This window comes from Muntiacus reevesi, chromosome 13 (genome assembly GCF_963930625.1).
Source record: "Muntiacus reevesi chromosome 13, mMunRee1.1, whole genome shotgun sequence".
Lineage (NCBI taxonomy): Eukaryota > Metazoa > Chordata > Mammalia > Artiodactyla > Cervidae > Muntiacus > Muntiacus reevesi.
In genome coordinates this window covers 15,844,275-15,872,054 of record NC_089261.1, presented here as the reverse complement: position 1 = coordinate 15,872,054, position 27,780 = coordinate 15,844,275, and the positions used below count along the sequence as shown (strand labels likewise).

The following is a 27,780-nucleotide window of genomic DNA, read 5'->3' as shown; positions in this document are numbered from 1 at the left end:
GGAATGAGCTGTCCTCAGGCCACGGAGGTCCTGGCAGGAGTCAGAGGCTGTGTGTGGAGGCATTTGCCGGGTGTCCCATTGCTGGACACCTGTCGCTTCTCAGAGTGACACCCATTCTCCATCACCAGTCCCACCTCCTTAAAAGAATGTTTAACTGCCAGCTAACCTTTTCTGCAGACACTGAATCCCCAGTTCCAGTTGGGGAGGGAAGAGATCAGCTAAGTCTCTTGAGAATCCCATGAAGTTTTTCTTTTTTAATTTTAGCTCCTGTTGACTAATAAAATGTCCAAATGCAATGAAAAAAAAACCTAAGCTATCTAATGGAAGAAGGGTCCCTGACATCATGGAGGTCAGATTTCTTTTAAAGCTGTGTTCTGTAACCTTGAACGAGTTGCTGCCCAAACTAGGTACTTTGTTTTCCAGAATCAAAAAATGGATCCATTTGGATTCCAGCTAGATTCGATATTTGGGGGATTGCTGTTCTAAAAGAGACTTGAGTAACTGAACAAACATGAGCAGCTCACTCACTGGGTGCAAGGCACCAAGCCAGGTGCTTGGATCCTGAATACCAGAACTTGCTGTCCATTCTGGGATGGGGGTGAGATTTATAAACCAGTTCCACCCTCAGGACCAGCTCATGACTGAGTTCTTTGAAACTCTCTGTCTATGAATTATAAAGCATTCTTGTCTGTTAGTTAAGAGAACTTAGAAAGATACCAGCTTATGCATCACTGTTAACCTTGGTCTGCCTCATCCCTGAGGCAGATAAGATACTCTTATCTCATGTAATGATGAGCTCAGCCCTATGTAGGAGAGATTATTATTCGTCCCCATTTCACGTATCTGGAAACTGACACTTGGAGAGAGATGCCCAAACGTTCACAGGCAATCAAAGGAGGAACACAGATTCAATCCTACAGGATCGGCTTCTGGACTCCAGGTTTGGAGCCATTGTACTGATTCTTGGTGAGCCAGCTTGTCCCTGAATGGATGAAACTGTTTCTGGAAGTGTATCCACCAGCTGAGACTCATATCTGATCCCATCCCTGCTCACCGCCTTTACTTGAGGACATAAAACTTTCTGTGACCTGTCCCCTGCCCCTGACATCCCTCTTACCCCCTGATCCAGGTTCTCCACCCCACTGGAGGAACACTGGAAACAATGGGGATGTCTGGAACAACTGGCCTCCAGTGAACAGACGGAAAGTTAAATGAATTGTAGGAAAATCGGCAGTGAATCTGAGAAATTTTCTTTTATATTATCTTTCCTTAGATACGGAAATTAATTTGTGCCTTTGCTAGGCAGAATAATGTTCTGATCCTGGGTCCTGTGAATATGTTACTTTACACAGCTAAAGGAACTTTGCAGCTGTTACTGAATTAAGGGTCTTGAAGTGGAAAGATTACCCTGGATTGTCTGGGTGGATTCTAAACGCAGTCATGAGGATCTTTTATAAGAGGGAGACAAGGCAATCAAAGACAGTGGAAGGCGACGTCAGGATGGAAGCAGCGACTGGGGTGATGGAGGTGTGAGCCAAGAAATGGAGGTAGATTCTCCAGCTGGAAAAGGCAAGGAGAAAGTTCTCCTCTGGAGCCTCCAGAGAGAACAAGCCGCCCATGACTGTTTTCAGGCTTCTGACCTTCAGAACTCTAAGAGGATAAATTTGTGTTAAGCCATCCAATTTATGATAATTTGTTACAGCAGCAGTAAGAAAACCAATACAATGCTCAGTGCAGAAAATTAGAAAAACATGGAGACACATAGAGGAGACACATAGACCACCTTCATCCAGTGCTCCTGGCCGTATCCCCAGCTTCTGGCAGTCCCAAATCCGATCTCTGTTCCTGTGAGTTTGATTTTTTTTTAGATTCTGCATATAAGTGAGATTGTACTGTTTATCTTTCTCCATCTGACTTATTTTACTTAGCATGGTACCCTCGAGGTCCATCCCTTTTGTCACAAACAGCAATGGCAAGATTTTATTCTTTGTCATGGCTGAATAGTATTCAATTGTGTATGTGTGTGTGTGTGTGTGTGTGTGTGTGTGTGTGTGTGTGTATACACGTATTTTCTTTATCCATTTGTCTGTCAATGGGCACTTAGGTTATTTCCACACCTTTGGAAGCTGATTTCTTTTCCTTCAGATATATACCCAAAAGTGCAATTGCTGGGTCATCTGGCAGTTCTAATTTTTACTTTTTTAGGAGCTGCCTAGTGTTTTCCACAGTGGCTGCACCAATTTACATTCCCACCAGGGGTGCACAAGGGTTTCCTTTTCTTTACATCTTGACCAATATTTGTTATTTCTTGTCTTTTTTGGTAATAGGCATCCTAACTGTGAGGTGATACGTTATTGTGGTCATAAAGGATTTTCTTAAGCCACTATAACCACTCTGCCAGAAGGGAGAAAATTGATGTGTTAGATTATGGGTTTAGAGACTTCTCTCTACGTGTGTGTCTTTATGCGTTTAACAAGATGAGATTGTGCTCAGGATGGCTCTCCGAGGTGGGGTGCTCTGTCTTCAGGGAGTTTCAATGGGAGGGTTGGCCTGAATGTTTCTGGATTCTTTACACATGTTCTCAGTCCCTTCGAATTTGGGGTGTCTGCAGAAGTCTGGAAACTGTCAGGGGTGGGCAGAGGACCGCAGGGTGGCTACAGGAGCCCCATTTGCTACCTGAAGGGCCAGCTCCGGGGCGGCACTCACTGTGGTATTTTCTTTCTTTTGCAAGCATCCCACTACTACAAATACAGGCAGCAGTTCATCTTCCCAGGTGAGTTTCCTGTGAGCTCAGTTTCTTCCAAGCGAGCCCACCGAGGCGTGGCAGCTGCTGTGAGGGGACAGAGGCGAATGCTGCCGGGGTGGACGAGCCCAAAGAGGATCAGGTGGAACCCTCCAGACCACAGGCTAGCTACTGGATGTGGAGGCAGCGGTAAAAAGGGTGGGGAGTCCAAGGACTCAGTGGCACCAATGAGGTCCCAAAGCACAAATGGAAAGGCCTGAGTGGGTGGTCTGCAGTGCAAGGATGGGCAAGGGTGGGGAGGGGTCCAGAACCCCATGGCAGGGGAGAGATGGTCAAAGGGGCTGGAATCGGGCATGGGAGACATGAAACCAAGAGGCCTCATCATCCCAAAGGGGACTCAGGAGAGAGGCGAACCCAGAGATGATGCTTCAGTGGGTGCTTCGGGCCAGAGGCCTGGGGGCTCCGGCAGCCCCGTAGGTGTCAATGGGGAGTTTTGTTCAGGATGTCATCTTGACTACTCATGCATCTCAGCAGGTAAATTCAAGTGGCCAGGGAAAGGAGAGAGGGCATTGGGCAGCCAGGGACTCCTGATCTGGTGAGAAGTTTCCAGCCACTGGCATCTTCCAGGAATCAGGCTTTTGGGGGAGCTTGTGGACCCCTCGTCTGGTTTCTGACTGTCCAATCTTTGGCTCTCAGATGTGGTGCCGGTGCCAGAGACGCCAACGCGGGCGCCCCAGGTCATCCTGCATCCAGTGACCTCGAATCCAATGTAAGTGGGGTAGAGACCTCTCCCCCTGCCCTGGCCTTTCAGTTTGCTCAGGATCCCTGTCTTCTTTCTTCCTCTTCCTGGAATTGATGGGGTGGGAGGCAGGGTGGGGGAAGCATGAGGGGGCCACAGAGACAAGCGAATAACTTGGGCAAAGAGGGGGAGAACGAGACAGCCCAGGCCGAGAGGCACAGTGCCAGTCCCTGTGAGTCACTTCTGCCGTGTGTCTCGGGTCTTGCCAATCAGGTGTGACATCAGGGGCTGGACCATTTCCTTCAGACCCCCAGACCCTTGTGATCAGAAAGACAACTTCTCCCAGGCAATAGCTAAACCTTAATGGAAGGGCAGTTATTCTACATCATTATCCCCTGCTTAAAAAGGAAAATTTAGATTTATACTAGAGATCAGTAACTTACAGCCAATGGGACAGACCCATGTTTTTGTAAATAAATTTTATTGGAACACTGCCATGCCCATTTATTCACAACAGGCTATCTGTGGCAGCATTTGGACTACAACAGCAGAGATGAGTCGTTCCAACAGTGACCGCTGTGTGGCCAGCAGACCCTCAAATATTTACTATCTGGCCCAGCAAGTTTGCCGATCCCTGGTTTCTAACATTACAAAAACAAAATGAGCTTATTTTGTGAAATTTAAACTATTCTATAAAAAGAAGAAAAAGAATAATTTATAATTGCACCACTCTTAGAAGTATGCTCTATTCATATTTTACATACTTGGGATCTAAACTGTGTGCGATTTCCATCCTGCTCTGTTCATGCCTTAATGCTATAACATCATGTTTTTCATACTATTCCAGACTTTTCATACGCACTGATTTTAAAATACCATATTGATTTGGAATGATTTCCTTAACCGTTTCTCTACTGCTGGATTTTACATCTTCCCATATTTCACTGTTATAAACAGTTCTGCAATGAACATCTTTGTGTGTGATGTCTTTAGCATCCTTAGAATACAAGCCCTCTTTCTAGGGGGCTATTGCTCATGCAGCCAAAGTGAAATCACCTTCCATAACTTCTTTGATTGTGACCCAAGTCTAGGGCATGCTAAGGACCCAACTTTGGTTTGACATCTTTCCAAACTCACATTTTTGCCTATCTGGTTTTTCTTCCGGCTCCCCCAGCTGCTCCATCCTTTCTGACCCGTGTTACCGACTTTGTTAAAGACCCAAATGGTACATCTCTGAGATCCAAGGAGCGGCAGTTTGCCGGGGGATGTTGTGCTGACATCTAGCTCCAGATCGTTTCTCTGCAGCACATAAACCCGTTCCACAATTTGTGCAAGATGAACTCCAGGTTATTAACTGAGAGTCAGGGAGCGCTAGTGAAAAACGGAGTCAATAAGTGCCCACGATCTGCTTAAATGTGTGTGGAGTGATGGGAACTGACTCTTTGCAGCAGGGAAATCATTTAATAGCCCCGGCTGCTGTAATCACGCCTTAATGCAAGCCGAGGAGGGCAGCCCATTCTGTTGGGCGTGAGGAGGGACTCCATCTGCATTGTTCCACCTCCCCCGGGGCATCAGATTTCCAGCATGCAGTTTCTGCCTTTCAATGCTGTACTATAAATTATTGGCTAATAGGGTGGCAGATGCTACTTCTTTCTTCTTTGAGCTCTTACAATCTTTCAGCCTCCCTCTCACCAGGAGTCTCTCCAGCAAGTGGATTGACTCTGTCTGCAGGGTTGGCAGCTTCCTGGTGAGGTCTGAGAGTCAGGATAGGGGAGCCCCCATCAAATAAGGAGATGGGTTGGGGGAAGCTGCTAAGCTTCCACTGGGGAAATAGGAAGGGGCCATGGTGGCCACTGTGATCCTTTTCTTCTACCAGTTTCAGTTCACTGTGGAAACATCCTCTACCTTAAAAACCCACTCCCCCCACCAAATTCTTTAACACACGCTGTGCCTTGCATTTCCCTCATGTATCGTGTGCTCCAGCCGGCCCACAAATCCCCTGCATGTGCACCCAACTCACACGCACACAGAACAACTCCTGCACAGAGTGCATCCCATGACACCCACACAGCCCTCAGTGGACACTCAGCACTCGTGGTGTGTGTGCCCCCAGCTCCTATAGTCAGAGGAGTGGTTGTTCCTATACTTAGAACACAAATGCAGCTCAGGAACTCGAGAATGCATGGGATACACACACACGTGCACACACTCGCACACACACCTGTGTCTTCCAGTCCAATGCAATCTGCCTCCTCCTCCTCGTTCTCATCCACCCATCTCCATGGAATGTGATTGACAAGGTCCAACTCAAAACACTGCAAACTTTCAAATTCATCCAGTAATCCTCTCTCTTGGGCGTTTCCATCACCATCCATTTATTCAGTTCATACCTAACTTTTGACCCTTGTTACTTATAGCCTTTCTACACTATTAATATAAATATTCCTTAAGGTCAGGAAGCCATGTCAGTTTCAATGCTGTATCCCTCTAAGGGTCTGGCACTGTTCCTGACTCTTAATTCTAATCAAATGGGTGAATGAATGAATGAATGAATCCTTCCAAAGAATCCTTCCAAAAGATTCAGAACTGTAGAGATCTGATTAATTCTTTCCTAAGGAACACCTAGAGCTCTGGGGATTCTGCCATCCATGGCATTTTATAAGGAATTTATAAGGCCAATTTATACAGAAATTGCTAGATTAGGGGAAACCAACAAAGAAAAATGAGCCTTGAGCAGACCAGAAAGTCCATTTAAAACAATGTCCTTGTGCACCTCTCCTTGGTGGCGAGGTTATGGATTATTTTAGACACAAGCAGTGAAGGGAAATTGGAGAAAAAGGCTTAATAGAGAACTTCACATTTTAAGACGTTTCATACATGGATCAAGTCAGTGCATGCACCCATCATTTCACCCTAGGGTCACATTTATTTTTCTTTCTTTAAAGCTTGGAAGGAAATCCATTACTTCAAATTGAAGTGGAGCCAACCTCGGAGGTGAGAACCAGAGAGCGATGAAGCAAATGAAGCACCTTTTTCCAGGGGCTGCCCCCTTGGCGAAGGCGATTGATGTCTTTGATGACACAGAGGGCTTGGGGTGGACTGGGGGTACAGTGCCCTGCTTGATGGACGGCTAACGAGCCTGGGGCCCCTCCTGGTGCCAAGCCTAATGGGCCGTTAACATGGTGTGCATCACGGAAAAGCTAGTTGTGCAGAAGTTGGCAGGTGATCTGCATTCTTAGTTGAAAATTCAGCTCAGAGCCAGTGAGTACCAAGGGGGATGTGCCCCACTACTTTCTGAAGAATATGTGAGAGGAGGGGACGAGGGCCTCAGGGTCTCGGGCTTAATGTGGTGTTAAGAATGTTCTGGGGCCTCTTCCCACCTGCCAGAACCCCTAGAGGAATAAACGAAGTCTTTGGGGTGAGAACCAGAGCCCTGACTCCTCGACTCTGCTGGTGGGTCCTGAACTGAGGGAAATAGAGTCAGGGTCCCCAGAGCAAATCGTGTCCTTTTCTGGAACGATCACAGTAGCTGGAAAGTGACCCTGAACGAAGCCGTATTTCCCATGTCATTTCTCCTGAACATGCCTTTGGGAGTAGCTTGCTCAGGTTTGGGGTTTAGAGAGACTGCACCTGGCCAAGGGGCCTCCTTCTCCGGCCGTCTTGTCAGGCTCCAAGCCCATGAAAATCACCACCACCTACCCCCCCCCCCACCCCCCACTGGGCTCAGGCCGCTGCTGCTTGCACATTCCAGCTGAAGAAGCCAAGGCACCAGGCCTCAGGTGCCCCCGGACACCACGCTGGGAAGGCGGATCCCTAGGCCTGGAGTTTCTAACTGTTGCAGTGGTCACGTATAAGTGTGCCTGAGTCATGTGGGCATGCAGTGAAAATGCAGAGTCCTGGCTCTGGCCGGCGGATTTTCTGATTCAGAAAATCTGTCTGGGGCCCACGAGTCTGTATTTTTTTTCAGCCATCCCGGCAGCTGTTTCGTACAGGCAGTCAGGTCTGTGCAAAGAACTCAAGAGATCTTTGCCTTACAGAAAACCTCGCACCACCCCCAGGGGCAAATGTCATTAGCCCCACTTTATGATAAGTCAAGGAAGGCCCAGAGAAGTGAAGCTCCTTGCCCAAGGTCACACAGTGGCCAGATTCCAGCTCATCTGGTCTGACTGTTAAGCCCATTCTATCAACCTCTCACTCTTCTATCTCCTGCCTTCCCAACTGAACAGGAACCCCAGGCCTCCAGCCTATACCGAGTACCTCTGACATCTCCTGGTTTCTGCCTCATCAATTCAAATTCCTCCAAGGGAGCGAAGGCCCTCTCTGTTAAGGATTGTCACATGTTTTATGCAGGTGTATAGGCTGTCCGTATTTCAGCGTGTTGTCTTTCTTACTCCCACATAAATAACCAGACAAGTCAGAACATCATGGTCTAGTAGGATGGCATCAAATATTAGGAGTCGAGAGACCTGAATCTTAACCCTTGCTCTGCCTAGCGGCCTGACCAGAGCTAGGCACTTCCCACAGGGACCAACCATCCCTGTCTGCCGGTTTCCCAAGTGTGAGACTGTCAGCTCCCAAACAGGCAAAGTCCTGGGAAACCAGGATAGGTGGTCCCTGCCCTCCAGCATTTCTTCTCTCTGAGCTTCAGTTTCATGATCTCCCTTTCAGCTCCTTCACTTCAGCACAATGATAGACAGGAGGTACTTGGGCAAATAGAGAGACATGTGTGCACTGGCCAAAAACACACAGTGGGGACCTGGTGGGCAGGCGGGATGCTGATGGGAACTGACCCCTCTCCCGCTCTGGCCGTAGAATGAGGAGGGCCACGACGAGGCCGAGGAGTCGGAGGATGACTTTGAGGAGATGAACCTGTCCCTCCTCTCGGCCCGGAGCTTCCCTCGCAAGGCCAGCCAGACCAGCATCTTCCTCCAGGAGTGGGACATCCCCTTCGAGCAGCTGGAAATTGGCGAGCTCATCGGGAAGGGCCGCTTCGGGCAGGTGTACCACGGCCGCTGGCATGGCGAGGTGGCCATCCGGCTGATCGACATCGAGAGGGACAACGAGGAGCAGCTCAAGGCCTTCAAGCGGGAGGTGATGGCCTACAGGCAGACGCGGCATGAGAACGTGGTACTGTTCATGGGCGCCTGCATGAGCCCGCCACACCTGGCCATCATCACCAGGTCAGTCCCGCCCAGGTTCCCCACTGTCATATTCATTCCCAAAGCTCTGCTTCCGGCAGCATTGAGCAGTGGGAGTTCTGGTAGATTCAACATTCTGGTGAATAGAGAGTCTGGCTTTACCAATCACATCTATGGTTTGAAGCTTTGAGATTCCAGAAAATGCTATTCGTGCTGCAACTCTGGTTGAGAAGTTCTGTGGAGAGAGCTCCACGTGGGAAGTCAGAAAAACTGGTATTGAATCCCCTTGTGCTCTACATTTGTGAAAAAGCGTCTTTAAGACTCACTTTCTCCAAATGTAATTGAATGGATTAGACTAGCTCGGGTGTCAGCAAACTTTTCCTGTTCAAGGGCCTAATAGTGTTTTCGGCCTTGCAGGCCATAAGGTTTCTGCAGCAACAGCTCACCTCTGCTACTGTAGTGTGAAAGCAACCTCAGACAAACTGTAAGTGGGTGTCTGTAGCTGTGTGCCAATAAAGCTTTGTTAACACAACCAGGAGATGGGCTGGGTTTGACCTACAGACCCTAGTTTGTTGAACCTGGACCAACATTCTGATGACTTATTCCGGCTTTCATTGAAACAGCAGCGCGCATTTGTAGGGCTCACCGTTGTTCTTTTAAATATTCAGAATCCATGGTTGATAGCTGTACAAAACGGGTGGTTAACAGAGAAGTGACATCAGGAGCATATCAGATGTTGGGAACTTTTTTGGACTTGCTGTCTCTAACCTCCCGCAGTGATGTAGGCATGGGGAAAAATAACTGTAGATTCAGATGAGCAGTTGTGGAACAATCTTTTGATGTGTTTTTAAGCTGGGGCCTTTGCTCTCCTATCACTTAGGACGAGCCACAGCATCAGTGTTCTTATGCCAAGGGTCCATTAGGAATCTTCTCATTCTTAATCTCAACACAGGCAATAAGATCCCAAGTACACAAGCCTTGCATCTTGGTAAGTGCTATGGAGGGAGCTGTGGGTTCAGGGGAGAGCTGGTATGTCTTTGATCTATTCCCTTGTTATCCATGCAAACCCTCTTTGAGTCCATTTGTAAGACCTGGGTGATGGGTAGAAGCTGTGTTATCATCTGTCACCATTGATTATGCAGCTGGTGGGTTGACTGGAACTTGTGTGTCAAATGGTAAGTGCTTGCAAAGGATTAGCGATCTAAGGATGACTCTTCAACCCTTCTTTAAACCAAGGAAGAAATGGTCAGCTCTCACTTCTACACAGGACCAGAAGTGGCTATCAGATAATCAGCCAGATCATATTTGGGGCTGAGTTGCTCTGAGTAGAGGAGTGGATCAGTAAGCTTTTCTGAGTAACAAACACCCCCAAACTTCACAGTTTCTCACTAGTCTGTACACAGTTCTTCTGGGATAAGCCAGGCTCAGTGGCTGGGGTCTTGGATGTGTCTGTGGTCTGCTGGCAGGTCAGGTTGAGGGCTGGTCAGTCTCAAATGCCTTCACTCACGTGAGTGATGGTTGGACATGTGTCTGATGGTTGGCAGATTGTCAGCTGGGGTGCCTCAGTTCTTCTACACCTGGCCTCTCACCCCCCAACAGGCCAGCTTGGGCTCCTTCCCATGGTGGTCTCAGAGTTCCAAGTGCAGCAAGACAGCAAGAGGTCAAACCCTGATGCACAGAGGCATTCACATCTCTGTCTGTGTTTCACTGGCTGATGTCCAGTGGCCAAAGCAAGTCACATGGCCCACCTCTATCCAAGGCGTGCAGAACAGACTCTACCTCTGGCTGGGAGGATTTGGAACACCATTGTTGCAAGAATGTTTGTTCAGGGAGAGGGCCAGTGTGTGGTTGTTTTCCCGCCTACCACTGCCAGCAAGCCCCTTAGCTCCCTTTTCTTTCTCCTCTCTGGTATGTATCATCTATATTAGCAGGCTGTCTGCAGTCCTTTACTTGGGGTGCACAAGTCTGATTAGAAGATAGTCTCTCCCACCACCACTGGTTTCTGTCCCTGTTCCCACCAGTCTGTTAGCCCAACTCCCCCTCTCTGATCAGCTCCTCACCTTCTGGCCTGCTAAACCCCTCTTTTTCAAATCCTCAAATTAGAAATTCAAAATCCATCACCTCTTCTCCTGTGCCTGGACCCTCTAAGGACCTTCTGGCCTCTGACTTTTTCCAGGAGTATCAGTGGAACCCACTTACCCACGCCTCCCTCCCTTCTTCCCCAAGGGCTGGCTAATTGGAAATGGATGGATGCAGTTAGCAGCCTTCCTTGAAAAAAAGAGTGGCCATTATGAAAATGTGTCACTCCCCCTGCAAGCCAGCTGCGTTGGCGGCCCCTTTTCTATTATATACAGAATCCTGAGTCCCCCTCCCCAAGCACCATAACTGCCTGCAGATTTCACAAATAGCACAGCCTTTTCCTGGCACCGCGAAAAAGACTTCGCAGCTTTGGGACATATAATTGGTCTCTGAAGTGTTTTGGTATTTTGTTTGAAGAAGCCAGATGAGCCCCAAAGAAGTGGCATTTATTCCATATTATTGTGTCATTATATATTTATCTGAAGGAGGGGCCAGGTGCCCTCCTCATTCCCGTTCAACACCATCCACTTGTTGGCCACCCAGGTTTCTTATCTGAATGTTCAGTTTGAAACCAAATATTTGAGTAATTTGATTAATCACTTGCATTCGTGCAGTTGGCTGGCAGAGGTTGATGGTTGGATGCGAGCCAACCAACTGGAACAGCTTCTGGACCCTGGATTTATTTTACAGGGAACATAAAACCAGATAATCACCTGGCATATTCTGGATAAATTCACAATGGCATGTTCTAGCCAATTACTTAGTAATTATCATCGAAGTTAACACGTATTTCTAAGATTAGCTTCCTTGTAATGCGGTGTGGGTGGCTCTTGGGGAGTGAGTAATAACCAACTAGTTACCCAATTGCTAGAGCCACAAATGCAATTAGTAGCAAGATTGCTAAATCGTTTCACGATTGGGTCATTATAGGACTATTGCCAGGCTATTGACCGTCTGCACAATCACTCATTTTTTTAAAGCCCCAGATGGAATTTGAAAGCCAATAAAGATAGGATTGAATGAAAGCATCTCTTGTCCTTCTCCCTTGCCACAGAGTCTCTTAGATCTCAGTTTTCCCATCTGTAGAATGAACAGGTAGAAGCAGATGTTGGTTGCAGGGTCCTTCTTTGGTTCTCTGAGCCTGGGCCAGTTCAGAAGCAGTCTGGAACAGCCCTGGAACCATGCTTCCCAAAATACAGTCCACCAGGGCCACCTGCATCAGAACCACCAAAGGGAGGAAGGTCATTAAAATGCAGATTCCTGGGTGCCACCTCTATTCATTTCCTAGGGCCGTCAAGACAAATGGCTACAAACTTGATTGCTTAAAACACCATGCATTCATTCTCTTACAGGTGTGGAGGTCACAAGTTTGGAGTGGGTCTTGCTACAACCAAAGCAGGGCTGCTTTGTTTTCTGGAGGCTTTGGAGCTTTTAGAGCTCCCAACTTTTAAAGCTGCCTTCCTTGCATCCCTTGGCTTGTGGCCCCTTCCTCCATCTTCAAAGCCAGCAATGTGGCATCTTACTTCCACTGTCGCAGGTCACATCTCTCCTATAAGGACTCTTGTAGGACCTACCCAGGTAATCCAAGATAATCTCCCATTTCAAGATGTTTGACTTAATGGCAACTGCAAAGGCCCTTTTGCCATATAAACTGACAGTGACAGTGTTCAGCAATTAGGAACTGGATATCTCTGGGGGCCATTCTCCAGTCTATTGAATTGTCCTCAATCTGGTGGATCAAGTCTATTTGTAGGTGAAGCCTTTTTCAACCAACCTCCCACTCTAATTCCAACAAACACTTGGGATCCTGCCCTAAAGAGTATCGCCAGGGAGTATTATTTAAGTGCACAGTGTAGGTGTCAGATGCATCCAGCTACTGCAGAGAGAAATGGAAACAAGGAAATTTCCAAGGAAGACAGACTGGACAGAATTACAAAGGACTGGAACCTCAATGGGAGGTAATGTGTTACCTATCTGGTGACAGGAGTCTGGGCCAACCTGCCTTAGCTTGATGCCATGGAGACAAAACACATCCCTGAAGTTGATGTCTCCGGGAGGGCCTCCCCAGGGCAGCCTGATCCCCTGAACCCACCCTGGCCACATCACAGATGTGGAGACGCCAGAGGGAGCCAGGACAGGAGCACAGATCTCCACCATCAGTACGCCTCCTCCCCTGACAGTTTGAAAACCCCATCCTTCTCCAGGCTTGTCCATCCATCCAGCCAGCCATCCATCCATGCAACGGATATTGAGTAAACTCTAATTAAGCACCAGGCATTTTGCTGGATGTTAGGGGGCGATAGTGAACAAGACAGACATGGACCGGGTTAATAGAGAGCTATCATTATATTTGGAGAGACATCAGTAAATACTAAAGCAATAGAGATCGTTTGAGTAGGTCCCAGTCTGTTGAAGGAAACAAACTGGAGAGATGTGCCGCAGAGGGACTTGGGTGTCAGGGTAGTTTTAGCGATGTGTGTGTTGGGGCGGGGTGGTGTCCAGGCAGCCTCTCTGAAGCAGTGGTATTTGGGCAGAGACCCTGATGCTCGGAGCCAGCAGTGCAGACGTGGGAGCAGGGCACACCCCACAGAGCGAATAGCAAATGCAAAGGCCCAGGGGTAGGAATGAGCAGAGGGTGGTTACAGGACCAGAAAGAAGACTGTGGTGGCAGAGCCTGGTGGGTGAGGGCAAGAGGGTAGACAACAAAGGTCAAGAACCTGGCAGGAGCCAGACTGGGGAGGGAAGGGGCTCTCTAGCTGGTTTGGGGGGCAGGGTTTTAAAACAATACCAGCACCTGCCCCAGTCTCTCATCCTTGGCACTGTGACCTTCTCATCCCCAGCCCTGTGGCCTTTGGGGCTGGGTGATTCATTATGGGGGCTGTCCTGTGCATTCGAGGCACTCCCTGCCCCCTGCCCACTAGGCACCAGAAGGACCAACTCCCTAGTTGTGACAACCCAAATGTCTTTAGATTGCCAACACCGCCCGGGGGCAAAGTCGCCCCAGTTAAGGACTCTAGTTCCCAGAGAGTCTCTAATTAGTCTAGATGGGGCTCGGCCCTCAGTACAAAGCCTCCCCGGGTGACTCTTTTGGCGACCAGGAGACCCTCCTTCATAGAACCTAAAAGCTGGGATGAGAGGTCTGAATTTTATGCTCAGTGCAGCAGGCGGGGACAGTATCCAGTGTGTTTGGGGGCAAAAAGCGAGAAACTTCCAACATGAAGGGTATTGCAGAGTGTTTTTAAAGAAGGGAGTATTTTGATGGCTGCCAAGTTCAAAGAAATGTCACTTTTTCTGCCCTAACTTCCCAAAACGATCAAAGAGCTGGTGGCTTTGGTGGGTGCCAGTATCCACTCCCACCGCACATCCCATTGCCCCTGGCCAGACCAGAAAGCACTGTGTTATAAAGACCACCCTGTCGTGATTGCTATATTAACAGTGAATGAGGGTCTGCACCAGCAGAGGGGAAGCTGCCAAGTGTGAGTCTAGGGAGAAAGAAGCTGCCCCATCCCTCCCAGAAAGGTTTATCACAATGTCCCGATGTCCTCTTTACATTCTGCATCAGCCAGGACAGGAGGACTTGGAGAGCTGTGAGCCAGGTAGAGGCTTTTCTTGCCTTTTCTTACAGCTAAAGGAGGCAGCATAGCTGATCCTCATTGTTAAAACCATTTACCTGACTGAGGGGCATTTATTTAATGATAATAAATGCAGAATCCTCCAGAAGCAACAGATTCCACCAGCCTTCAGCAAGGCACAGTGACAGTCTCCTGGTTATCAATGTGCCCATTTTCAGTTAAGTTCAGTGGCTCAGTCATGTCCGACTCTCTGCAACCCCATGGATTGCAGCACGCCAGGCCTCCGCCTCCATCACCAACTCCCAGAGTTTACTTAAAATCATGTTCACTGAGTCGGTGATGCCATCCAACCATCTCATCGTGTCGTCCCCTTCTCCTCCCGCCTTTAATCTTTCCCAGCATCAGAATCTTCCAGTGAGTCAGCTCTTTGCATCAGGTGGCCAAAGTATTGGAGTTTCAGCTTCAGCATCAGTCTTTCCAATGAATATTCAGGACTGATTTCCTTTAGGAGGGACTGATTGGATGTCCTTGCTGTCCAAGGGACTCTCAAGAGTCTTCCCCAACACCACAGTTCAAAAGCATCAATTCTTGGGCACTCAGCTTTCTTTATAGTCCAACTCTCACATCCATACATGACTACTGAGAAAACCATAGCCTTGACTAGACAGACCTTTGTTGGCAAAGTAATGTCTCTGCTTTTTAACATGCTGTCTAGGTTGGTCATAACTTTTCTTCCAAGGAGTAAGCATCTTTTAATTTCATGGCTGCTGTCACCATCTGCATGATTTTGGAGCCCCCAAAAATAAAGTCTGCCATTGTTTCCATTGTTTCCCCATCTATTTGCCATGAAGTGATAGGACCAGATGCCGTGATCTTGCTTTTTTTTTAATGTTGAGCTTTAAACCAACTTTTTCACTCTCCTCTTTCACTTTCATCCAGGGGCTCTTTAGTTCTTCTTCTCTTTCTGTCATAAGGGTGGTGCCCATTTTACAGATGAGAAAACTGAGGTCAGAGAGGCTAAGGGACCTCTTGTCCAGATCATAGAACAGATAACTGGCAGAACCTGGAATTGAGCAGATGTACATCTGAATATATAGATATGCTCCTGATGGGTTGGTAGTTGAGGTAATTGGGAGTCAACATTACCAACCTTCTGGTCTGGAGTCTGCATGCTTGTGGGCAATGTGTAGATAACTTCTTTCACCTGGGGGTTTTAGTATCTGCAAAACAGTTCAGAGGATATAGCTCAGAATATTTTCTACAACCCTTGAAAGTGAAAGTGTTAGTTGCTTAGTCATGTCTGACTCTTTGAGACCCCATGGACTGTAGCCAGGTGGGCTCCTCTGTCTGTGGGATTCTCCAGGTAAGGATACAGGAGTGGGTAGCCATTCCTTTCTCCTGTGGATCTTCCTGACCCAGGAATTGATCCTGGGTCTCCTGCATTGGGGAGGAACTAAAGAAAGGTCCTCGACTTTGCTTAATGGTTAAACTACTATTATTTTGTCTTGTTTGGCTGTTTTCCTTTGTCTCTGCATTTTCTCACTTTTCTAATTAAATTTTTCCTCCCAGGGAAGGCCTGGAAGGCCAAAATTTTTCTATAAGTAAGAGGTAAGGGAAGGACATGGAGGGCGGGGTTTCTATCCCCAGAAGGCCCCATAGGGTTCCGCTCAGCTGTGATCCCCTCTATTTTTTGATACTCTTCAATCTTGAGAAGGAACAGGTGTAGGACGAGAAGGAGAAATCCTGAACTCGGCAGAGGAACCTGGCTTTAGGAGGGGACTAGGTTTCAAGGTGGAAATGAGATGGGCATGTCTGAGGATTACAAGGAAGCAAGAGCCAGTGATGGGGGGCGGGGGAAAGGAGCTACAGGGCCTCAGACATGCAGGTGAAGCCTTGGAGTCAGTCCTAATGCAGGGGGAAGATTTTAAGCAGGAGCTGCTCCCACCCCTCTAGAAGCTTCCTGAAGACCAGGCTGCTGCCTCCTTTGACTCTCACCTGCTTGAATCAACTGTGTCAGAACTCATTTGGTTGAGAGCAACAATGCCATCGACCAAGCCCAGCTCTGAGGGACGCAGACAGAGGAAGTGGGACTCTGGGGCGTCCCGGCCGTCAGCGTGGTGTTTCTAGAGCTTTGGGAAAGATGCTGAATGGTTCCTCTGCATTTGGGAACACAGTAAACTTCACCACGATGCTCTCACACGGATGCAAGTAGGGGAGAGTGACACATTAGGGGCATTACCTTAAATAAACATCTGGTCTCAAAAGAGGGGCTCGGGCTGTGCACCCCAGGAAAGAGAGCAAAGGAAGGAGAACATTTCTCCACAGCTCTTGAGCAGGTTTTATTTCTCCTTTAGTGAGTGTCGTCAGTCCCCTTGCTGGGTGCCTGGAGCCCAAGTGCAGTTCTGCAGTCGTGTCATCCTGACTATTCTGCCGGCACACACAGGACATCCACAGCCTGTCCTCATCTCCCAGGGATGAGATAGGAATGAAATCCCACGGGGCCTCATTTGCACAGCTTTTTAAGTCTGGTAAATATCAGGAGTTATTTAATAGGTTATTTATTTCCAGCTCCGAATCAGTTCCTGTTTTTCACGCTTTCAAGCATAATAACTCCAGACTGCTATCTTTGACACACGGAGGACCCTGCCTTCTTCTAAGATGGTAACTTAGGGCCTGAATGAGATCTTTTTTGTAACTCTGTACGTATGGGCTTTCTGATTTTTTTTTTCTGTCTTCAGGCCACTTTGATTGTCCTAAATATATCATACAAGAGTTGGGGGGTGGGGGGCCTGAGCACATGAAGATTCCGTTCCCCCCATCATCTAGTGGAATTGACTTCCTTTTATGTTCAAAAAGCTGAATTGCTTTCTCTTTATATAAAGCACAGCTGAAAAGATTTTTTTGTCTGTGGCTGTCTTTAATTGTGCTGGAATGTAAGATGCCCTGGGACCTTTGTGAAGGAAGACTATAAATGTGCTGCATCATCATCATTATTATTAGCATCATCTCATTTACATTGTACATGCCTGTTGGTAAATGATCATGCGACCAGCAGAGGACTTGTGTGGGTGAAAAGTCATGCCACTGCTTTCCTCAAATCTGAAAGATTCTACACTGGCCTGTGTGACACCATCTTCACTTGCCTGTTGTGTCTTACTACACAAGTGATAACTCATTTGTTGTTGAAAATACAGATCAGCAAAAAGAAGAAAGTGAAATTCACCCAGAGTGTCTGCAGCCAGAGGCATTTTTGCTATGTCTCATTCTAGGCAGTTTTCTGAGTATATATGCCAACTCACAGTTTGTGTTTGTCAGAGTAACAAGTAGCTGCTGTAACAAATAAGCCTTAAAACATTAAGTGGCTTAATACAAGAGAAACGTATTTCTCCTTTATGCAACAGTCCAAGATTTGTGTTTCTGGACGGCAGGTGGCTGTTCTCCGCGTGTGGAGGGGTTCATGCTCAGTCCCATCTTTTGGAGTGTTTCCCAGGGCTCAGAGTCCTCTGCCTTTCGTTGGGGAAAGAGGAGAAGCATGGAAGGTCACATGGGCCACACACCATTTCACTCCTATGTCATGCGCTGGCCCAGCCCCTGGGCCACACCTGACTGCCAGGGAGGCTGAGAAATAGCTAAACTATATCCCTGGAAAGAAAACAACTTGGGCTTCAATGAAGACCCAGCAACTCTGTCACAAACACATTTATGGGTAGGGTCGGTAAGATATGGAGAAAGAAAATGGCAACCCACTCCAATATCCCTGTCTGGGAAATCCCGTGGACAGAGGAGCCTTACAGGCTACTGTCCATGAGGTTGCAAAGAGTTAGATACAACTCAGCATATTGTTGTTGTGGTTCAGTCACTCAGTTGTGTCTGACTCTCTGCAACCCCCTAAACTTCAGCCAGGCTGCAGGCTTCCCTGTCCTTCACCATCTCCTGGAGTTTGCTCAAACTCATATCCACTGAATCAGTGATGCCATCCAACCATCTCATCCTCTGTTGCCCCCTTCTTCTCCTGCCTTCAATCTTTTCCAGCATAAGGGTCCTTTCCAATGAGTTGGCTCTTTGCATCACGTGGCCAAAGTATTAGAGTTTCAGCTTCAGCATCAATCCTTCCAATGAGTATTCAGTGTTGACATCCTTTAGGATTGACTGGTTTGATCTCCTTGCAGTCCAAGGGACTCTCAAGAGTCTTCTCCAGTACCACAGTTCAAAAGCATCAGTTCCTTGGCACTCAGCCTTCTTTGTGGTCCAGCTCTCACATCCATACGTGGCTACTGGAAAAACCATAGTTTTGACTATACTCACCTTTGTCAGCAAAGTAATGTCTCTGCTTTTTAATATGCTGTCTAAGGTTTATCATAGCTTTCCTTCCAAGGAGGAAGCATCTTTTAATTTCACGGATGCAGTCACCATCCACAGAGATTTTGGAGCCCAAGAAAATAAAATCTGTCACTGATTTCATTTTTTCCCCATCTATTTGCCTTGTAGTGATGAGATCTGATGTCATGATCTTAGTTATTTGAATGTTGAGTTTTAAGCTAACTTTTCCACTCTCCTCTTTCACCTTCATCAAGAGGCTCCTTAGTTTGCCTTTGCTTTCTGTCATTAGGATGGTGCCATCTGTACATCTGAGGTTATTGATATTTCTCCCAGCATCTAAACAACAAGTCCTTCTGCATTGAAAATAGACTCCTCCACCAACCCTGTTCACAGCTAGCTGTTTTCACTGAACGATTTTTGCATGAACAATATCTGTTTTGGATTTGAGTCTATTATTGCCAATGTCATCACTCCTGTTTGCCTCAGTTTCCTCATCTGTAAAATGGGGATGACATTGATCTCTTTTTCTAGAGAGGGATAAAAATTGGAGATCTTGTATGAAAAGGCTGTAGCTTAATGCCTCTGGTAAGTAGAGGTGCTTGATACCTTGTGTCTCCCAGTTGCTATAGTAATGACAGCATTCTAACAGCGATGACAACAATAATGAAAATGATAGCGACAATTAGGAAAAGTATGGGAAAAGAAATGCAAAAAGGCAAAATGATTGTCTGAGGAGGCCTTACAAATAGCTGTGAAAAGAAGAGAAGTGAAAAGCAAAGGAGAAAAGGAAAGATATTCCCATTTGAATGCAGAGTTCCAAAGAATAGCAAGGAGAGATAAGAAAGCCTTCCTCAGTGATCAATGCAAAGAAATAGAGGAGAACAACAGAATGGGAAAGACTAGAGATCTCTTCAAGAAAATTAGAGATACCAAGGGAACATTTCATGCAAAGATGGGTTCGATAAAGGACAGAAATGGTATGGACCTAACAGAAGCAGAAGATATTAAGAAGAGGTGGCAGGGAATACACAGAAGGACTGTACAAAAAAGATCTTCAAGATCCAGATAATCGTGATGGTGTGATCACTCACCTAGAGCCAGACATCCTGGAATGTGAAGTCAGGTGGGCCTTAGAAAGCATCACTACGAACAAAGCTAGTGGAAGTAATGGAATTCCAGTTGAGCTATTACAGATCCTGGAAGATGATGCTGTGAAAGTGCTGCACTCAATATGGCAGCAAATTTGGAAAACTCAGCAGTGGCCACAGGACTGGAAAAGGTCAGTTTTCATTCCAATCCCTAAGAAAGGCAACACCAAAAAATGCTCAAACTACCACACAATTGCACTCATCTCACATGCTAGTAAAGTAATGCTCAAAATTCTCCAAGACAGGCTTCAGCAATACGTGAACCATGAACTTCCAGATATTCAAGCTGGATTTAGAAAAGGCAGATGAACCAGAGATCAAATTGCCAACATCTGCTGGATTATCGAAAAAGCAAGAGAGTTCCAGAAAAACATCTATTTCTAATTTATTGACTACGCCAAAGCCTTTGACTGTGTGGATCACAATAAACTGTGGAAAATTCTGAAAGAGATGGGAATACTATACCACCTGACCCACCTCTTGAGAAACCTATATGCAGGTCAGGAAGCAACAGTTAGAACTGGACATGGACCAACAGACTGGTTCCAAATAGGAAAAGGAGTACATCAGGGCTATATATTGTCACCCTGCTTATTTAACTTATATGCAGAGTACATCATGAGAAACGGTGGGCTGGAGGAAGCACAAGCTGGAATCAGGATTGCCGGGAGAAAGATCAATAACCTCAGATATGCAGATGACACCACCCTTATGGCAGAAAGTGAAGATGAACTATAAAGCCTCTTGATGGAAGTGAAAGAGGAGAGTGAAAAAGTTAGCTTAAAACCCAATATTCAGAAAACTAAGATCATGGCGTCTGGTCCTATCATTTCACGACAAATAGATGGGGAAACAATGGAAACAGTGAGAGACTTTATTTTGAGGGGGCTCCAAAATCACTGCAGATGGTCACTGCAGACATGAAATTAAAAGATGCTTGCTCCTTGGAAGAAAAGTTATAACTAACCTAGACAGCATATTAAAAAGCAGAGACATTACTTTGCCAATAAAGGACCATCTAGTCAAAGCTATGGCTTTCCCAGTGGTCATGTATGGATGTGAGGGTTGGATTATAAAGAAGGCTGAGCACCGAAGAATTGATGCTTTTGAACTGTGGTGTTGGAGAAGACTCTTGAGAGTCCCTTGCACTGCAAGGAGATCCAACCAGCCTGTCCTAAAGTAAATCAGCCCTTGGTGTTCACTGGAAGAACTGATGCTGAAGCTGAAACTCCAATACTTTGGTCACCTCATGCGAAGAGTTGACTCATTGGAAAAGTCCCTGATGCTGGGAGGGATTGGGGGCATGAGGAGAAGGGGACGACAGAGGATGAGATGGCTGGATGGCATCACCGACTTGATGGCCATGAGTTTGAGTAAACTCCGGGAGTTGGTGATGGACAGGGAGGCCTGGCATGCTGTGATTCATGGGGTTGCAAAGAGTCGGACACAACTGAGCGACTGAACTGAACTGAACTGAACTGAGTGTATTTTCAGGTGCCAAAGCCTTGGCGCTACAGAAAGATGTTTTGTGTTTATTATAATATCAAAGGATACAAGGCAGTGACTGCAGCTTGATGCTTGGGCTTGTGACCCAGCTCTGCTCCAGGCTTGAGCCTTGGCCACGTGGCTTAACCTCTGTAAGCTTCAAGCTGCCCAGGAGGAGATGTCAAGTCAGGGCTTGGATATGCTGGTCTGAAGCTCAGATGAAAGGTTGGAGCTGGAAATAACTGCATGTGAGTCATCCGCGTGGAAGTGGTGATAGAAGCCGTGGGCTTCAGTGGAAGCTGAGGTCACCCTCCTCTCTCCTGGATGACCCTGGGCAGGGCAGTAGGAGCAGCCAGAGGTGCATGGACTTGGGGAGCCAATCCAAAGTGCCTCCTGCCACCCAACTTCCCCATCACTGGTCCGTCCTATGTTGTCATGTGCGCATGCTCAGTCGCTTCAGTCGTGTCCAACTCTTTGCAACCCTATGGACTGTAGCCCACCAGGCTCCTGTGTCCAGGGGATTCTCCAGGCAAGAATAATGGAGTGGGCTTCCATGCCTTCATCCAGGGTATCTCCCCAACCCAGGATTTGAACCCACATCCTATGTCATCACTATATTTTATTTTCTATAGGGTATTTCTCACCATAGGATAATATTTTGTTCCTCAATTCGTTTGCTTCTTGCCTCTTTTCCCTACATCCCCTCCCCAACCTTAGAATATAAACCCCAGGAACAGAGAGCCTCAGCTATCTGACTCACCCATGTATCCCCAGCCCCTAAACTATTAAGTCCTCCTTAAATACATATTGAATGAATAAATAACAGATTCCAGAAATACATTCACTCACATTATCATAGCCTGCTTCTCTCGGCAAGTGTAGCAGCAAACAATGAATGGTACTATTTACTTAGAATCACTGAGGAATGAGTGGGACATAAGTAAAATATAGTACAAACTAGTCAGGGGGTGGCTTGAGGATGTGGGAGAATTTGTGGTGATGGCAAAAGGAAAGATGCCAATAAGGTGATGTTGGTGATAAAAATACAGTAAAGAAGCTGAATGGCTTGGGGGTGTTTGCTTTGAATACTCATCACGTATAAGGTCCTGGCGCTGATGCTGGGAACGAAAAGAAGTGGGCATGGCCTCTCCATCCGTGGGGCTTACTGGTAGACAAGTAACTGGGTGATTCTCTAATGGTGTCCTAATGACTGCCATAGGATTCTAGGGGACTTACTGGGGCCCCAGAGTGGCCCCCTTATTCAACCAATTGGCCAGATGTACAAGAAGGTATTGGCATTCCCAGCAGAGGGACTGGCATGTGCAGAGGGCAGGAGGTAGGAGGCACCAAGACCAGGGGGCGGGGGTGGGGATAGGACGCAAGCTGGTGTCACAAGCTGGAATATAGGATCCACATTGGGAATAACAAGATATAAGAAGCTGGAGATGCTCTTAAAGGAGTTCAAGAGCCAAGCTAAGGACACAGAACTCTCCTCCTAAAGTCAGCAGGAAACCCCCCCCCCCCCCCAGAGTTGTAACTAAAGGAGTGACAACATCGGGTTTGCAATTTAGAAAGACCACTCCAGGACAATCCCTTCTCTTAGGAGAGCTTGTCACAGGGTTGTTGATGTGCTTCTCTGCTTTAAGAAGGGTGTGGACAGTCAGTGTTGATCCTCATCCGACGTCAGTGGGAACTAGCACAGGATTTAAAGCTCTAGGTCCTGAAGGATCTTTGGCTCGACTCCCTGAGGGGAAAGCAACTGTGAGCTGGCAGCCCTGTGGAAACGAAGGCGTCTTCAACAGCTTTCTCTATTTACCCGAGTCAAAAATAGCCAGCTGCACTCCCATGTTTTGGAGGCAAATGTGGGCAACATCAGCTCCTTACCATGTATTCCAGAAACCAGAGGAAAGGTTTCTTCTGCACGACTGGCAGGCAGTGGTTAAACAGAAATTCAGGAGTCCCGGGGGTGGAGGCAGCTTCATGGGGTGGGGGAGGTGAAATTGTCATTAAAAGCTGGTGCCCCGTATTCAATCGACCTGGGTACGCATTCTGGTTTTCCTGTCCTCCGAATCACGTTAACAACCCTCTGAAGTAGGCACCATGCAACCCTCCCATTTTCGACAAGGGAATGGAGAAAGGAAGCAGGAGGCCTAAGTTTTTAAGGCTTAGGAAGAGGCAGGGTTCAAACCCAAGACTGTCTGGTTCGGACCAAAGTTCACATTAAACCGTCTTCTTCTCTTCTTTCCCTTCCTAGATGCACCTAAGTCCGTCCCCTCTTCTCCATGCACCATGGACCTCTTAGAATCCTCCGCTGCTGGGTCCTCTGCCTCAGGGAAAGCAAAAGCTGACCCACGTCCTAGTCAGATTCATTGTCCGAGCCACCAATCTTGCCTGGCATGCAGAGCTGGCTCTGGTATTTGTCCCTCTCCCTCCCTCCCCAGATGGCAGACTCCAAGGTGGCCCCAGTGGGCAAAGGGTGGGAAATATCAGATCAGTGGTTTTTCACCACTTCTGGGAGCTTGCCAGCCTTGGGGTTAGGTTTGAAGGCTTCTCAACCCGCCTATAGTTGCTTGGCACTGCTCAGCTTCTGCTTTGTCCCTGTGTGATCATGTTTAAGATAATTAAGCCCATAAATCAAATAATAAATAGCTATTGACTCTTTGTCATGGAGTATATCAGAATTGATTGACCACTGGGGATACTGCTTTCCTCAATCAATGGGGGACTGGGGGATAAATAAATCTTGATAATGACTGGCAAGAGAAAGATCAATAGGTATACTACTATATGCATTGGGAGCATATATCTTCAAAAGTCAAATAAGAGTTTGTCCTGGCAGAAGGGGAGAACAGGAGAGCAGAGAGACTGACCATCGGTATCCCTGGACATGAGCAGGGTATTGGGCACATCGGAGGCACTTACTGACTCCTTGGTGAGCTGCAGAAATCCAAGGGGAGGTTTGCTTTAAAGAGAAACTATATTTAGTGTTTGCATGTGCGTGTGCGTGCTCAGTCCTGTCTGATTCTTTGCGACCCCATGGACTATAACCCACCAGGCTTCTCTGTCCGTGGGATTTTCCAGTCAGGAATACTGAGTGGAGTGCGACTTCCTCCTCCAAGGGATCTTCCCGACCCAGGGATCAAACCCGAGTCCCCTATGTCTCCTGCGCAGCAGGCAGATTCTTTAGTTCTTGAGCCATTGGGGAAGCCCCTATTTTGTGTTTACTGTTTCTATTCTCTGGATGTCCAAGCACCCAGAGATCCCCTCTGCCCAAGGGCTGTGTTGTTCTGTTCGTGTTTGGCCTTCCCCAGGTGGGAAGGACAGGAAATGATGATGGGGTGGGGAGGGCAGAGGAGGGGAGACCAGGCTGCTTGGGTGCTGGCGACATGCACAGAGAAAGAGATTTGCAGAACCTCATCAGGTTCAGGGAGCAAAATCAAGAGTTGGGCTGAGTTTGAGGGGCCACTGAATTTTTCAGGAGGAGATGTTAAGTAGGCATTTAGATAAATAGTTGTTCAGAGATGAGTTCTAGCCTTGTTGTTATTCAGTCGCTAAGTTGTATCTGACTCTGCGAACCCATGGACTGCAGCATGCCAGGCTCCTCTGTCCTTCACCAAATAACATCCGGAGTTTGCTCAAATTCATGCCCATTGAGTCGGTGATGCTGTCTATCCATCTCATCCTCTGCTTTCCCCTTCTCCTCCTGCCCTCAGTCTTTCCCAGCATCAGGGTCTTTTCCAGTGAGTCAGCTCTTTGCATCAGGTGGCCAAAGTATTGGAGCTTCAGCTTCAGCATCAGTTCTTCCAATGAATATTCAGGGTTGATCTCCTTTAGGCTTGAATGGTTTGATCTCCTTGCAGCCCAAGGGACTCTCAAGAGTCTTCTCTAACACCACAATTCGAAAGCATCAATTCTTTGGCGCTCAGCCTTCTCTATGATCCAACTTCTCATATCCACACATGACTACTGGAAAAACCATAGCTTAGACTATATGAACCTTTGTTGGCAAAGTGATGTCTCTGCTTTTTAATACACTGTTTGGGCTTGCCATAGCTTTTTTTCCAAAGAGCAAACATCTTTTAATTTCATGGCTGCAGTGATTTTGGAGCCCAAGAAAATAAAATCTGTCAATATTTCCACTCCTTCCCCATCTATTTGCCTAGAGATATAAAACTGGGAGCCAGTCTGTGCTGTGAGGAATTAAGAGCTATGGACTTGGGGAGCTGGCCCCGGGCAGTGCTTCTCAAACTTGATTGCATATTAGAATGCCCTGGAGGGCTCGAGCAGACACACGTGGTGGTCTCTATCCTCGGCTTCAGATACAGTTGCTTTTGGATGGGGGCCTAAGAAATTGCATTTTTAACATGTTCCCAGGTGATGCCGATGCTGCAGGTGTGGGAAGCCCACTTTGAGGACCAGCAGCCCTGGGGGGAAAAGATCAAAGTGAGAAGAAAACAGAGGGTTCCTGTAAAGACTGCTGAGTAGTGGCCAGAAAGTCAGAGGAATACCAGGAGAGTATGTTATCATGGAAATCTGGAGAAGACTGTATTTTTTTTTTTCCCACAAAGGAAGAGCGGTCAGCTGTGTTGAAATGACAGGCAAGATGCAACTGGAAAAGTGGCCCTCAGACTTCTTGCAGCCTTGAAATTTGTTGGGTTGTGATTTTAGACCTACTTGAATTCCCTATTCACTTGCCCAGTGACCTTTGACACCCCCACCTGTGATCCTGGGTGCCTACCATATGCATTCCAGATTAGGGTTAGGCTTCAGATCATAAGGAAGCACTTCACCTTCCAAACTGGAAGGATGGTGGGAACATTTCAGAGATAGCAGTGATAGCTGTCGGAGGGGCCTGAAACACAGGTGGAAGATCCATCCCCCCAAAACAGTTCCCAACAGGAAAGAGCAGAAATTCATCATGATGACTGTGTGGAGTCCCTAAGGCTGGAAGTGAATCTCTACTCCAGGAAGACACTGCACAGTATTGTTCTCAAAACCTACTCAGCCACCACCTTCCTTTTAAAAATAAGGGAAGTTGGTGGCTTGGTCGAACCATTGTAAACATGAAAGAGAGCTTTGCTGTGAAAAGGCACTCTGAATATTTGTTAAGGGAAACGTTTATTGAACATCTACTACGTGCTAGACTCTGTGCTAAGAACTTTGTAGACAGTGATTGTTGTCCCCATTTTATAGATGGTGAACCTGGGGCGTAGAGAGATGAAATGGTTTGTGTGAAGTTGAGTCAGGGTCTAACTTGATCTTTCTGACCCCAGAGTCTGAGCCTTAAGTACACCAGACTGTCCTGTGCCATCTTAGACTGAATTACCTCTTTGTTTGAATATTTTTTTAATTATTTATTTTTTCCTTCCAGTTTTATTGAGATATAATGGACATGCAGCACTGTGTAAGTCTAAGGTGCACTGCATGATGATTTTAATTATGTATGTCATGAGATGATTACCCAAAGTGTAGTGAACATCCATCATGTCACATAGATACAAGATTAACGAAATAGAAAAAATATATTTTTTTCCCTGCAATGAGAACTCTTAGGATTTTCTCTCTTAACAACTTTCATATGTAACAAACAGCAATATTCTTTTTGGCTGTTCCCCCACGGCCCTCCAGCTAAGTTTTATATAGCTCACCATCACAGTCCAGCCACTCCTCTCAGTCTTGGGAATGGAGTCAGATTTATGGGACAAGATCCCCATATAGAAATTTTAAACTGATGAAGACAGTTCTTGCATGTGAGTCAAGCTTCTGTGGGTCTTCCAGTGGCTGACCTTGTGGATTATCAGAAAATACCAAGCTGATGATCATCAAAACATCCCGTAGAGAAGTGTCTGGTTGACCAGTTGTCTGGATCTGGTGCAGATTTACCAATGCAAGTTTTTCTTTTGTACTGATAATGATTTCACCTTCCTGAGCCTTGATTTCCGCATCTGTACAATGGAGATAATGATAGCTTTCACCTCTTGGTTTTATTGTGGGGACTAAGTGAGCTCATATTTATAAGGTACTAAGATCAGAACCCGGCACACACCGACTGCCATTTCAGTGTTAGTTAGCATTTGTTGTTATTGCAGTTTTTATTACTACTAGCCCTGCACCAACGGAAGTGACAAAAATAGCACTCCTGTCCTATGCTGCAACAGAAAGAATGTCGGATATAGAGTTCGGAGTCCTGGGTGATTGTTCTAACCTGATTACTTGCTGACTGTTGGACCTTGGACAAATTTACGCCACCTCTTTGAGCCTCAGTGCTCTCGTCTGTAAACTGGGGATAATGTAATTCCTTGGGTGTCTTAAGAGGAGCACATGAAATACCAGAACTGAAAATTCTTCATAATGTGACCAGGACTAGAGAAATGTGGGATAATTTAAAATTTCATAATAATAATAATAGTTTAGGAAGCATTGGATATATGTCTGGTAGTGTTCTAAGCACTTCAGTGGTGGCTTATTCACTACGTTGTGTCTGACTCTTGTGACCCCATGGACTGTAGCCTGCCAGGCTCCTCTGCCCATGGGATTCTCCAGGCAAGCATACTGG

At 46.9% G+C, this 27,780-nt stretch overlaps 1 protein-coding gene across 1 annotated transcript in view; it reads left to right on the top strand.

Moving 5' to 3' along the window:
* The window catches only part of KSR2 (kinase suppressor of ras 2), a 419,494-nt gene that overhangs the window by 351,897 nt on the left and 39,817 nt on the right, over window positions 1-27,780 (top strand). The window contains exons 11-14 of the mRNA XM_065904540.1: window positions 2,732-2,773; window positions 3,440-3,512; window positions 6,428-6,476; window positions 8,295-8,662. Coding sequence (XP_065760612.1) covers window positions 2,732-2,773; window positions 3,440-3,512; window positions 6,428-6,476; window positions 8,295-8,662 — 532 coding nt within the window. The remainder of the gene's footprint in view (window positions 1-2,731; window positions 2,774-3,439; window positions 3,513-6,427; window positions 6,477-8,294; window positions 8,663-27,780) is intronic.